We start from the raw sequence: 12,375 nt of genomic DNA on the forward strand, positions 1-12,375 counted from the left end.
AAGGAGGCAAAAAGCAGGTACTATAGAGAACTGACTCAGTTGCTGGTCGCAGTAACAGTGCCATTCCCAGGGACAGCCAACCAGCAGCTGAGATTTCTGCAGTGGTTGCCATGGTGCCCTCAAGAGCCACCACGTGTCTCTGTATTTTTTGGCTGTGATTCTGATCGGGAAACCATCTTTTCCTTTGCTGTGGCTTGCACTAAAAATCCTGAGTGATGGGAGAGAGTAGAGCTTAGATATTGCACTAAGGAAAGACTCCTTTAAGATGGTAATATTTGCGGCTTCCCTGGTGGCGCAGTGGTTGAGAGTCCGCCTGCCGATGCAGGGGACACGGGTTCGTGCCCCGGTCCGGGAAGATCCCACATGCCGCGGAGCAGCTGCGCCCGTGAGCCGTGGCCGCTGAGCCTGCGCGTCCGGAGCCTGTGCTCCGCAAAAGATGGTAATATTTAAGCTGGGTTCTGAAGACTGGATAAGAGCCAGCCATGGGAAGGAGGTGAAAAGGAGTATACTACACAGAAGGAACAGGAAATCTAAAGCTTTGAAGTGGGAAAGACCTTAGCATGTCCTCAGAGCTGGAAGAAGGCCCGTTTTCCTGGAGGGTAAGAAGCAACAGTGAGGGGCTGGCTAGATGAGGTCGGTTTTCTCGAAGAGCCAGGATTCCAAGCCACCTCTGCCTGGCTCCAAAGCAGAGTCCATCCAACCCTTCCCTGTAGCCTTTCCCCTCCCCCACTTTTGGAACTCTGCCTGCGCTGTTGCCACGGTCGTCATAGTGATGGGTGCTCTGCTTCACTCACTCTTCAGGCCAGGAAGGAGTTGCGTGTCGTTGGGGGTCCCTGCCTCTCCTGGAGAGGACCTCGGGCCAGGCGAGGACACCAATCAGGGACCATGCCCGTGTTGATACCCCCGGTTGAGCACAGCCAGGACACGCGTGTTGGGCCTCCAGCATGGCGCGAGGCGACCAAGGCCTTGACACAGAAGGCGCACCAGCTGACCGACCGCTGTGGGCGAGAGGCGGTGACCATGTGGCAACCCAAGGACAGCGTGCGGGACCCACACATGGCGCGCCACCTCTGCCGGGCCGCCTACATCCTGCCCTGGCGCTTCCGCGTGGAGATGCTCAAAGGTGGCAGCACCATGGAGAAGCCACCGCCGGGTGAGGGCGTTACGTTGTGGAAGGGCAAGATGAAGCCGCCTGCCTGGCATGCGCGCCTGCCGCTGCCCATGCACCGCGACGCGCGGGCCCTGCAGACGGCCGAGGTGGTGCACGCGCACGCTCGTGGGGCGCGCCTCACTGCCGCCCGCCTCAGCCGCGCCCAGCACCAGATCAATGGGCAGCTGCGGTTGCTGCAGCGCCAGCGGGAGGCTACCGACCACAGGCTCAGCGAAGTGCGCAAGGCCCTGCTTATTAACCAGCAGAGCGTCAAGCTGCGGGGCTACCGGCCCAAGTCTGAGAAGGTGGGACCACCATTCCCCCCAGCCCAGTCGCAAAGACTGAGGCCTCCGCTCCCAGAGGCTCAGCCTGGGCAAAACCCACCCTATAGAGAGAACTCTCCAACCCATCCCAGCTCCATTGAGTGAGAGCACAAGAAAATTCCCCCAAGATGAGGTGCCTTTGTTTCCAGCGCCAGAGGCGGAGATCCTCCCAAAGAGATGAGATTCTCAGGCCCCTTGCCCCAGAGGGGGAATCTATCCCAGTCTCCCAGCCAGGGAGAGGTGGGACCCTTGAGTCAGACTAGATGAAATCCTTCCCAAAGAGTAAAATCTACAACCCCCAGCCCAGACATGAAATCACTCACCCAGTCCCTAGGCGCAGAGGGTGAGACCCTCCCACAGGCATGAGACCCTCAGTGCCCCAATCCCACCGAAAACACACACGAAGCCCCCAGGTGAGCAGAGTGGGTGATGTCCTGGTCCCAACCCAGATGAAACTCTCCTCAAAATGCTTATTTTTAAAACCCTAACCAAAGTCCCCCACCAGCCTCAGCGAGTGAGAACCCCTCCCGGGGCCTCACCCAGGCAGAAAGGAGCAGATTTTGCATAAAGATTGAGACCCTTGGACTCCCAGCCCCTGCACCTGAGACTTAAGCCCCTAGCCAGGGGAAAAGGGTAAGACCCCTAGTCCCAGCCCTGGTGAAATCCTCCCCCTAAAGTGAAACCCCATACCCCTACCCCAAAAGGGGAGAATATTCCAGCCTCCCTGGGGAGAGATGAGACCCCACCCACAGGGTGGGATTCCTAGTCCCAGCCCCCAGATCCAGATAGTAAGACCTCAAGAAGGCAAACCCTCATCATTGCTATGATGAGACTCCTCCACTTCTAGCCAGGGAGAGAAGATAAGACCATCACCAAGGAAGGAAGACCCTCAGCCCCAGAAAGTGGTGATAACCTTTCCCCAGCTTAAGTCACTTCCATCCCAGCTCACTGGGCTCCTACCTATAAAAAGAGAGAAGCCCCCAGCCCCGCTCTCTAGAGGGTAAGACCTACCCCAAGTGAGAGCCCCCTAAAAGGTAAAGGCTTCTCAGAGAGTGAGATCCCCAAAAGGCGAGAGTGCCCCCAACTCCATTCCCCAAAGCCAGAGTTTATGAGGTTGGCAAACCCTCTACTACTCTGGAAGGAGAACTCTCCCTCCAGCCCTCTCCCAAAGGTGTGAAAGATTCTCTCCTTGTTTTCCAGATCCCTGACAAAGCTGACAGTATGCTTACCTGGGAGAAAGAGGAACTAAAGAGGATGAAGAGGAAGATGGAGAAAGATATGGAAAAATCAGAGGCCCTGCTCAAGGTTGGGAATACCTGGGGCCACTTTAAGGGAGCTGGAGGGGGACCCTTGGCCACCTAATGGGCAAACTGCTCTAACCTTGGGGACTGTAGCAACAGCAAATCCCTCAACCCACACACCCGCCCCACCCTGACCTGACACTGTATTTCCACTTTATGAAAGGGAAAGACTGGAGCTCTGAGAGATGGAGTTGGGCCTCAAAATAGCAATGAACATCCCCCCCTGTGCCAAGCCCTGTGCAGTCACTAAGTCTTTAAAATCCTCCTGTGAAATAGAACTATGATCCCCTCTTTAGAGATGGGGGAAACTGAGGCTCAGAAAGACATGGTCTCACCCAAGGCATGGAGCTAGCCTGTGGTAGGGCTGTGGTTTCAGCTCAGGTGTCTTTTTTTCCCCAGCTTTAGCAAGATACAATTAACAAATTTAAATTGTGTATATATTTAAACGTACAAATTGAGGACTTGATATATGTGTACACTGTGAAATGATCACCATAATCACCTCGTGTGTGGCGAGAACACTTAGCAAATTTCAGTTATAAAAGACAGTATTGCTAACTATAGTTACATTAGATCCCCAGAACTTAATCATCTTGCATAACTGAAACTCTGTACAACTGAACCAACATCTCCCCATTTCTCTCTCCCCTCAGCCCCTGCCAACCACCATTCCACTTTCTCCCTCTCTGAATGTGACTATTTTAGATTCCACATATAAGCGAGACCTTTCTGCATCTGGCTTATTTCACGTAGCGTAATATCCTCCAGGCTCATCCATGATGTCACAAATGGCAAGATTTCCTTCTTTCTTAAGACTGAATAATATTTCATTATATATTATTATATACTATACTATATTGATATCTACATAATTTATTGATTATTAATATATTATTATTATTGCTATATATGATTAGTATAGTAATAACATAATATAGTAATATTGTTATTACTGGAAATTACTACTATTATTATATTACTGTATTATATATTATATTATATCACATTTTCTTTATCCATTCACCTGTCAACAGACATTTAGATTGTTTCTGTGTCTTGACTGTTGTAAATCATGCTGAAATGTACATGGGAGCTGTTTCTCTTCGAGGTCCTGATTTCCTTTGGATATGTACCCAGAAGTGGGAGAACTTCCTCATGATTTAACTCAGACGTCTTGAGCTCTTTACACTGTACTATGTGCTTGTCTCTGTCAGCTCCAGCCAGAGATGGTCTCTCACTGAATCCTTCACTCTCGCAACAAGGATTTCCTTATGAGATCACTAATGGAGATGGGAGAGTACTTATGTTTCATGGAGCCTGTGTGTACTTTTGACTCTTCCATTTGACAGATATTAATCCAGTACCCCGGTGGCCCAACCACCGTGCTTGGCACTGGGGACAAAGTTGTGAACAGTACAGAACTGGCCTTGCCCTCAAGGAGTTCATATTATAGGGGCATTCAAAGAAGGGAGCGGCCAGGGTTGGGGGAGTGGAGTTGGGGGAAAGGATTTAGGAGCTGGTGCACCTACTGTCCGTGGTGCTGAACCTTAACTGCACTCAATCTACGGCACCTCCAGGCCGCTGTCATGTTCCTTTAAAGCTGGTGATCCTGAAAAATCCTTCAGGAAAGTCTGAAATAGAGAAGGGAGAAGACCCTGTGGCCCCCTTAGGGAAGGGCTTGCAAGAGACAAAGGGAAATTGGGAGTTGGGAAAAGACAGACAGATACAAACCCAGGAGAAAAATGCTCACACCAAATAGACGTGTTTCAACTTAAAATCATGAACTTGGATCTCAAACTGACACTCAGAGCTTTCCCAGAGATCTCACCGTGTGTCTCTAGAAGGCTTGTTGTCCCACTGTGCCAGTTATTTCATACCTTCTCTTCCTTCAGATCTCTCCAACTCCCTGCTCTTTCTTCACTCTCAGTGAATGACCCCAATGCACGGAAACCACTGAAGAAAACTTCTCTCATTTTTCCTGTGCCAGTCCTATAATTCTATCTACCTGCCACACCTACCTCCTCCCCTTCTCCCGCATCATCAACATTTCTTTCTTTATTGGATCATTCTCACCAGTGAACAAATGGGGGGTTATCCTTTAATGGATACAGATCTATCTGGGATGGTGAAAAGTTCTGAAAAGGGACAGTGGTGATGGTTGCCCATTGTGAATATACTTAATGCCACTGAACCGTACTCTTAAAATGCTTTCCTTGGCAAATTTCTATGTCTATTTTACCACAACAAAAAAAAAAAAAACCTCTTTTGATCCCATGCACCCTTTCAGATAATCCCCATTTCTCTGATTCACTCACTATCCAATCTTATCTGCACATGCTAACCCTCTCACTTCCTTTGGTCAGGAACCGGATCATTTTTCCCCACTGTATCCCTGCCACCTGGCACACTGCCCAGCATACAGGAAGGGCTTAATGAACATTTGAATTCATTAATGAATGAAAGACTTTTAAAATCCATTTTTTTACCTAAATGGATGAATCTCGATGATATGATATTCAGCAAAAGAAGCTGGACATTAAAAGTGCACACTGTAGGGCTTCCCTGGTGGCGCAGTTACGTGAAATATTCAGTGGATACACTGATAACCATTCTGTGCCCATACAACCCTTCTATTTTCATTTTCAGTACAGTATTCAATAAATAACATGAAATATTCAACACTTGGTTATAAAATAGGCCTTGTGTTAGATGATTTTGCCCAATGGAAGTGTTCTGAGTACGTTTAAGGTAGGTTAGGCTAAGCGACGATGTTTGGTAAGTTAAGTGTATTAAATGCATTTCAACGTACTATTTTCAACTTACAGTGGGTTTACTGGGATGTAACCCCGTCGTAACTCGAGAAAGATCTGTACTTCATTTGGCCAGTGGAGCACAGAAACAGCCAGAAACAATATGTACATGAACGAGCACGGCCATGTTCCGATGAAGTTTTATTTACAAAACCGGATGGCCAGTCCAAAGTCTGTAGTTTACTGAGCCCTTCGCTAATCTGCTAGGGAAAGAGGTACGGGGCATCAAGGAAATTTCTGAGGTGATGGAAATATTCTATATTTTGATGAATGTGGTGTTTATGTGGATATATATATGAAGTCATCTGTTTTAATATGACTTTCAAATAATCACAGATATCTAAGGAATGCAATATATTTTATAATAGTGGCAGTAGGATTTGGGTAGGGATGGGGATCCAGATGCAGTAGAGCCTGGGAAGAGGAACTCTGAAGACAGCTGAGGGTGCTTCATACTGAGTAGAAAAGAGGAAGGGAGACCTGGAGACTAGAGATGGGGGTGGGATAAGCCCTGAATGCAATTGAGGAGAAGGGATGGCACAAGAAGACCAAAGTGTAGGTACAGCTAAATACCTCTCCACTTCACAGATGGGGAAATTGATGGGGGAGGGGCTTTCTCAGGTTCCCAGAGCAGAACCAGGCACAGAACCCAAGCAACTAATACTGGGAACAGGAAAGCTGCCACCAGCCCCTACTGTTCCTTACCCCCACCCGGGGACCACTGAAGGCTTCTGGACAGAGGCTGAGAGTATTGTACGTCTGAGCTTCCACTTGAAAATGGGTTGCCCCTTTCCGGCTGCAACAAGAACTGGAGAAAGTCAGTTTGGAGGCAAAACACTTTGCAGCCACTAGCTGAGAGATCACGAGTCACTTCCCCCAATCTCCCAGCTTACAATTGACCTCTGCCTCTCTCTCCTTCCTCACTCCCAGACCCTGGCCTCCTGCCGCGACACTCTGGTCTTCTGCTGTAAGGAGAGGCTCCAAGCTGTGGAGCTAATGAACCAGCCGCTGGACAAGATTCTGGAGCAGGCCGGCCGCCACTCTTGGGTGGACCTCTCCCGAGTTCCCACCCCGCGCACTCAGGGCCTGAAAACCCCGCCTCCAGACCCTGTGGGCACCTATACCCCAGGTAAAACTCCACAGAAAGGAGTCCACTATAGTGGGTTTCCTTGGTACTCACCTCTCTCCCACTTCTCGGCTGCCACCTTCCCCGGGTAACTGCCCCCCTCGACCAAGAGAGAGGGGCGCCAGTCTCCAGCAGAGCGCACGTTCTTGATTAGCTCTTTCCCCTGCGCACTACTGCTTCCCACACCCCGACTCGTTCAGTCACTCCCTGATGCTACACATACTAACCCCGCTATTGGCCCCTCCCCTGGACTTTCTCCCAGTCCATCAGTAAAGCCCCCTTGCCCAGGGCCCACCACCACCTGAGAATAGTGAGGGGGATGCAGAAAGCCAGGGTTGGGAAAAGGAGACCCTGACACCCCACACGCATCCCTCCTCCCCACTCCGTCAGAGTGCGCCACGGCGCTGAACGAAGCCAAGCGACTGTTAATGGAGTCCAAGGACACTTTGCTAGATATGGCAAAGAACGAGGAGGACACCCGAGAACAGCAACAGCAGATAAGCGACCACGTGTGCGCCTCGCTAGCGCAGAAAATGCGCGAGACCTTGGAGCTGAAGGTGGGCCCCGCCGGCGCCGCTCTGAGTTGGCGGCTGGAGGCTAGGATGCTATAGCACCGAGGCGGGAGAAGGGGGATGCAGGAGGAGAGGGGACGGGAGGCCGATGGGATTCTCCCTGTGCTCCCACCCACCCAGGATAGACTGAACATGACCTTAGGACTAATGAGGGCAACTGTCCACCGGTGCACGAAATTCAACCAGGAGATGTGCATCACCCGCGGCCTCGTCAAGGTATGGTTTGGGAAAAGGGTCTGCGGGGATGCGGCCAGGGGCGTCGGGTAGGCTGGGCCTCACGGCTCTACACACCACACTCCGCCAGGGTCCTCTGTCAAAAAGTCACCTGGAGACTCGAGAGAAACTGGACAGACCTCTGGTTCGCATGTATCAGAGACACGTGGGCACCCAACTCCCGGAGGCCACGCGCCTCGCCCAGGTAAGCCCCTGTCCATCCCCCTTCCGTGCCTGCCCTCCCTCTCCAGGCGCAGCCCTGCCCTGGTAAGACTCATTTCTCAAGCACACTTAGCCCAGGTAAGACCCCCTCACTGAGGTCTGTGAGTCCTTCAACTCCTCGACCAGAAGGATGCTCTTCAATACCCACACCTGTCTCAAATAAGTTCCCTCAACCTCTGCTCCACCTCTATCCAAGGTCCGCTCCTCCCGGCAACTGCAGGTGCATCATCCCCTCCTTCATACCCGCCCTGTCACAGGTTCTTTTCCAAGTACATTCTGGCCCAGGTGTGTAGCTCCCAACCCCATTCGAGGCTCGCCCCTCCCAGCTGTGCTCCTTCCCAGGCGAGGCCCTTTCACACGCACACCTGACTCAGATGTGCCCCCCATCTGAGGCCCCTCCCCTCTTCAGCTGTTGTCCTTTCACACGCACACCTGGCCCAGGTGTGCCCTGGCATCCCAGATAGCGCCTCGCGGGGGCTCGCCTGTTTCTCAACACGGCCCCTCCCCGTCTCCAGGGCACTGACAAACTGCAGCGCCGCATCTCGCATGTGGAAGAGAACCTGAAAGAGCTGCTCTCCATGCGCAAGAACGTCACCTGGAGCCTCAACTGCAAGAAGATCGGGCAGGACGTGGACTACAACGTGGTGCGCTTGCGCCTCCGCCAGCGGCACCCCCACGTGTGCTATGAGCAGGCACAGCGCCTGGTCAACGACTGGGACCCACGCACACCCCCACGCGCGGAGTCCGGCGTCGCCCGCAAGTGACAGGCGCACCGTAGCCCCAGTCGGCCACAGCCCAGCGGCCCTCCCTCTCTCCTGACCCATCCTCTCTCCGAGCTCCCTCTAGCAGAATTATAATTTAAAATAACCTAATAATTACCACTTATTAGGCACCTACCGGTCACTTACCCTATAACACTTTATAGGTCATGTATCCTGCAAGTTAATAGAATGGATTTGGCCACCGTATTTCTAGGGCTCAAATCCTGGCTCCCCGATTTCAGATTGTGTGGCCTTAGGCAAGTCACTGTTCCTCTCTGGCCTCAGTGTCTCCAACCTGTAAAATGTAGAATTACAGCATTCACCTCGAAGCCTTGTCGTAAGGATAGAGGAGTTCATACATTTAAGACCTATAGAATGGTGGCTGCATATAAAATGTCTTCAACTGCAGGTGAATTGTTATTCCCGTTTTACAGTTAAGGAAGGTGAAGCACAGTGAGGTTAAGCAGATGCCCAAGGTCATGCAGCTAGTAAGTAGAAGAGATGGAATTTTAATACCTAACTCTACAGCCTGCTCTCTAAGCAGACCTCGGATTCTGCCTTTATTGACAAAACACACACACACACACACACACAGGGATGAAGCTTCCCCTGGAGCTCTCTCTAGTGGAGGTTGTTTATATTCCCAGACCCCAAGCAACTCCAGCGCAGAGGTGGAATTGAGCCCTCCCTGCTTCCCATTGCCCTTTTCTCCATTTACCTGGGGGAGGGGATACTTCAAAATTCACAGCATCCTTTATTAACCCCTATAAAGCGCCAGGTTCTGAACCAGGGGCTGGGAGTGCAGCAGTGAGCAAGGCTTACATGGTCCCTGCTCTCAGGGAGCTCACAAGTTGATCAAGTGCAGCCAATATCTTCCTGTTGGATGCAGCTCTAGTGTGGTCTCCTACAGGAAGCCCACCCGACTGCACCCACCCGTTCAGGCATAGTTCAATTTCTCCTCTCTGTTCTCTTGGACGCCCTCCCATCACAGAACTCTTCACACCAAGCTGTGATCATCATCTGCTCTCATAGAAAGATTCCAGGGTGTCGTGTACATAGAATAAGGGGTGTTCATTCAAACCACAAATATTTCCCAAGCAACTGCTTCATGCCAGAGACTGTGTTAGGTGCTGGGGATACACCAAGGACCAAATCACACACGATTCCTCTCTCATGAGACTGGCCATGCATATGCTAAAAGTCACCCTCACAACCGAGCCCAGTCGACATTTTACAGAGAAGGAAATGAAGTTCAGGAAGGTGAAATCATTTGCCCCGGGTCATAGAGCCAGCAAGGGACAAAGCAGGATTTAAACCTGGGTCTGAATCCATGCTCGCTCTCTTTTTTTTTTTTTTTTTTTTTTTTTTGGTGAAGCTGACTAATGCTGCATTATGTTTTATTGTACAATAAAATTATGTGCTAAAATTATGCTCATAAATGTACGCAAATGTAAACCAAGCTATTAGTTATGTTTTCACAGATAGAAGTCATTGCATAGCTATCAAACTCTTCTTCCAATTGAATAACAGAATCATGTCTGGAGTCTCTGGCTGCCTTGCTGGGGCTCAGTCACCGGGGGAACACACTCTCTCTTACTCCAAATTATAAGCATCGATGGGCTCACCATAACAACCGAGTGTAGATGGAGCTAATTATGCTCGTTTGACAGGAAAATACACAGAAAAAAGGGAGAGCTGCGTGCCCAGGGTCACAGAGCTGAGGAGGAGGGCTGGGGGTTCAAACCAGCAGTATCTGACTCAGAATTCTTGGGCATCACAGCCAGCTCCCTTATCTCAAGAGGGACTCCACAGCCTGGGGACCATCAAGGGTTCCCTAGGGTTCGAATTTCCCTGGGATTCTAATTTCCCTGGGAATGTTCTTCAGGCACTTCCTCCCTGTACCCATCAGGATGCCAACAGGAAGCAGATAGCCCACACAATTTGAAGGAATTTTAACAAAGAAACAACAGCTGATCCCCATGACTCAGAGATTCTGTATTTGTGAATTCACTTAATTCACTAAAGTTTATTCGAAACCCCCAATACCGTGGCACTTCTCCAATCATTTGAGAGCATGCACGGAGCAGTAGAAGACTTTTGCTTCCGGACCACACAATCCCAGAAGTCACAGCAAGACAAGGCTCTGCCTTCCTGTTTCAGGTCTCATCCCTAAACGAGCGTCCTTTCCGAGTCTACTTTTTGGCACTTCTTTTGTATTTTTGGGCTTTTCGCTCGTGATTTCACTGTTTTAAACAGCTCCTAATGATCATGCCAAAGTGCTGTCTCGTGTTCCCAAGTACAAGAAGGCTGACACGTGCCTTACAGAGAAAATGCGTGTGTTACACAGGTTCGCTTCAGGCATAAGTTATAGCGCTGTTGCCCCTGAGTTCAATATCGATGATTCACATTAACGTATAATATTTTTATTGAACAATATCTAATTAAATAAGTCGTCTTTAAGCAGAAACACACATAAGACAAGGTTATGTGTGGATCGGTTGATAAATATGGGACCGGAGGCTCACAAGAATCTACTTTTTGTGTTTCTTCTGGGAGTGATGGTTCAGTATTTGGGCAACTTTATAGAACGTAACCTCCATGAATAATGAGAATGGACTGTATTTGCAGAGGTGTAGGCAGGATGTAGGGAAACCTCAAGGGATAACACAGTACCCAAGGTGTTACTTATTGTGAGGAACCAATTTGCCACTCGTAAGTATGAAGGGGCAAGGTGGCCAGAAGGAGAAAAGTACTGTCTGGTGTTCCTAAGTGCAAGAAGGAAGGAAATGCCATGTGGCTGCTGGGGGAATAAATGCCCCTATCCCCTCTTCCTCTCTTGGCCACTGTTCTCTAATGGTCAAAACAAAAGAGAAAGGGAGCCCACTGGCACAGTGCATCCATCCTCCTGGGGTATAGAGTCATCACCACCCTTCTGACTTTTGAGCCCCTTCCAGGTCCTTCCTGGGCCTGGGGACTGTCCCCTTTGTCTGCATCTTTGTCCATCCGTCTTCCCCAGAAACCTTACATGGGGATGCAAACCTTGCATGGGGATGCAAACCTTGCATGCAATGCCTTACCCTCTGGGTTGCAACCTGTCACCCTCATCCTAGCCGACACAGACCCGGTTTGTCACCTCGGCTCACCCAATATTCCCCAACAGCATTTGCACAATCCCCTCAGTTGCCTCAGAGATGAGATTTTTGGCTGCTTCCCCTAAGTCGAGCTGCGGGCACCCAGGGAGCCTCTCAGTGACACTAAAAGGTGAATGTCATCATCCCCATGTTAGAGATGAAGAAATAGAGCAGTGGCAAGACTTAAAATGCCACCCAGCAAGTGAGGGGTTAAGTCTGGACTTTTAAAGGTGTGGGGATGTCCCCACATGGGGACACTGCCCCCAAAGAATGATCCAGGTGTCATTTGCATGAGAACACCTACAGTGCCCTTCAATGATACAGATTCCTGGGCCGCACTCCAGACCTACAGAATCTGAATCTCGGGGACAAGGTCTAGGAATTTGCACTTCTAATGAGCCTGACGCACACCATGTTTGAAATGCATTCCCTCCCTGCTGCCAATTTCCCAGGGCCGACTTCTGCATTGGCCACAGCAGACACTGGAGGGGCCCACGAAAATGTTTTCTTTTTAATTTCTTTTAAAGTCAGAAGAAGCATATAGCTATATAAAAATAAGTATATAATATATTTACACTATGTACAATATAGTATGTCATATGATATGATTATATAAAATATTATATATATTTAAATTATTAAAATTATAACTTCAGCCTGGATTATATTTATCTTTATAGCAATGCCGGATTTGTTTTAATTGTGGTAAAATACACATACCACAAATTTACCATCATAACCATTTTTTTTTTTTTTTTTTTTTTTT

At 49.6% G+C, this 12,375-nt stretch overlaps 2 protein-coding genes across 8 annotated transcripts in view; one reads left to right on the forward strand and one right to left on the reverse strand.

Moving 5' to 3' along the window:
• SLC1A6 (solute carrier family 1 member 6) overlaps positions 1 to 12,375 on the reverse strand; it is a 51,995-nt gene that overhangs the window by 38,393 nt on the left and 1,227 nt on the right. For 4 of the 7 annotated variants that reach the window (XM_024767580.1, XM_024767572.1, XM_024767573.1 and 1 more), the window contains exon 2: positions 8,626 to 8,773. The exons of the other annotated variants lie outside the window; for them this stretch is intronic. The gene's annotated coding sequence lies outside the window, so the exon portion shown is untranslated. The remainder of the gene's footprint in view (positions 1 to 8,625; positions 8,774 to 12,375) is intronic. 7 annotated transcript variants of the gene reach the window in all.
• On the forward strand, positions 773 to 8,581 carry TEKTL1 (tektin like 1). The gene is made up of 7 exons (XM_024767581.1): positions 773 to 1,455; positions 2,674 to 2,778; positions 6,515 to 6,713; positions 7,101 to 7,267; positions 7,403 to 7,498; positions 7,587 to 7,700; positions 8,233 to 8,581. Exons 1-7 carry the CDS (start codon positions 886 to 888, stop codon positions 8,479 to 8,481), a joined length of 1,500 nt encoding a protein of 499 aa, XP_024623349.1. The 5' UTR covers positions 773 to 885; the 3' UTR covers positions 8,482 to 8,581.

Source organism: Neophocaena asiaeorientalis, unplaced genomic scaffold (genome assembly GCF_003031525.2).
Source record: "Neophocaena asiaeorientalis asiaeorientalis breed wild unplaced genomic scaffold, Neophocaena_asiaeorientalis_V1.1 scaffold87, whole genome shotgun sequence".
Classification (NCBI taxonomy): domain Eukaryota; kingdom Metazoa; phylum Chordata; class Mammalia; order Artiodactyla; family Phocoenidae; genus Neophocaena; species Neophocaena asiaeorientalis.

Excerpts from the sequence above, each read along its gene's own strand:
- TEKTL1 (XM_024767581.1), top strand. The coding sequence starts at position 886 with ATGCCCGTGTTGATACCCCCGGTTGAGCACAGCCAGGACACGCGTGTT. Across the intron at positions 7,268-7,402 it reads GCGAGACCTTGGAGCTGAAG|GATAGACTGAACATGACCTT; the intron begins GTGGGCCCCGCC and ends CCACCCACCCAG. Across the intron at positions 7,499-7,586 it reads TCACCCGCGGCCTCGTCAAG|GGTCCTCTGTCAAAAAGTCA; the intron begins GTATGGTTTGGG and ends ACACTCCGCCAG.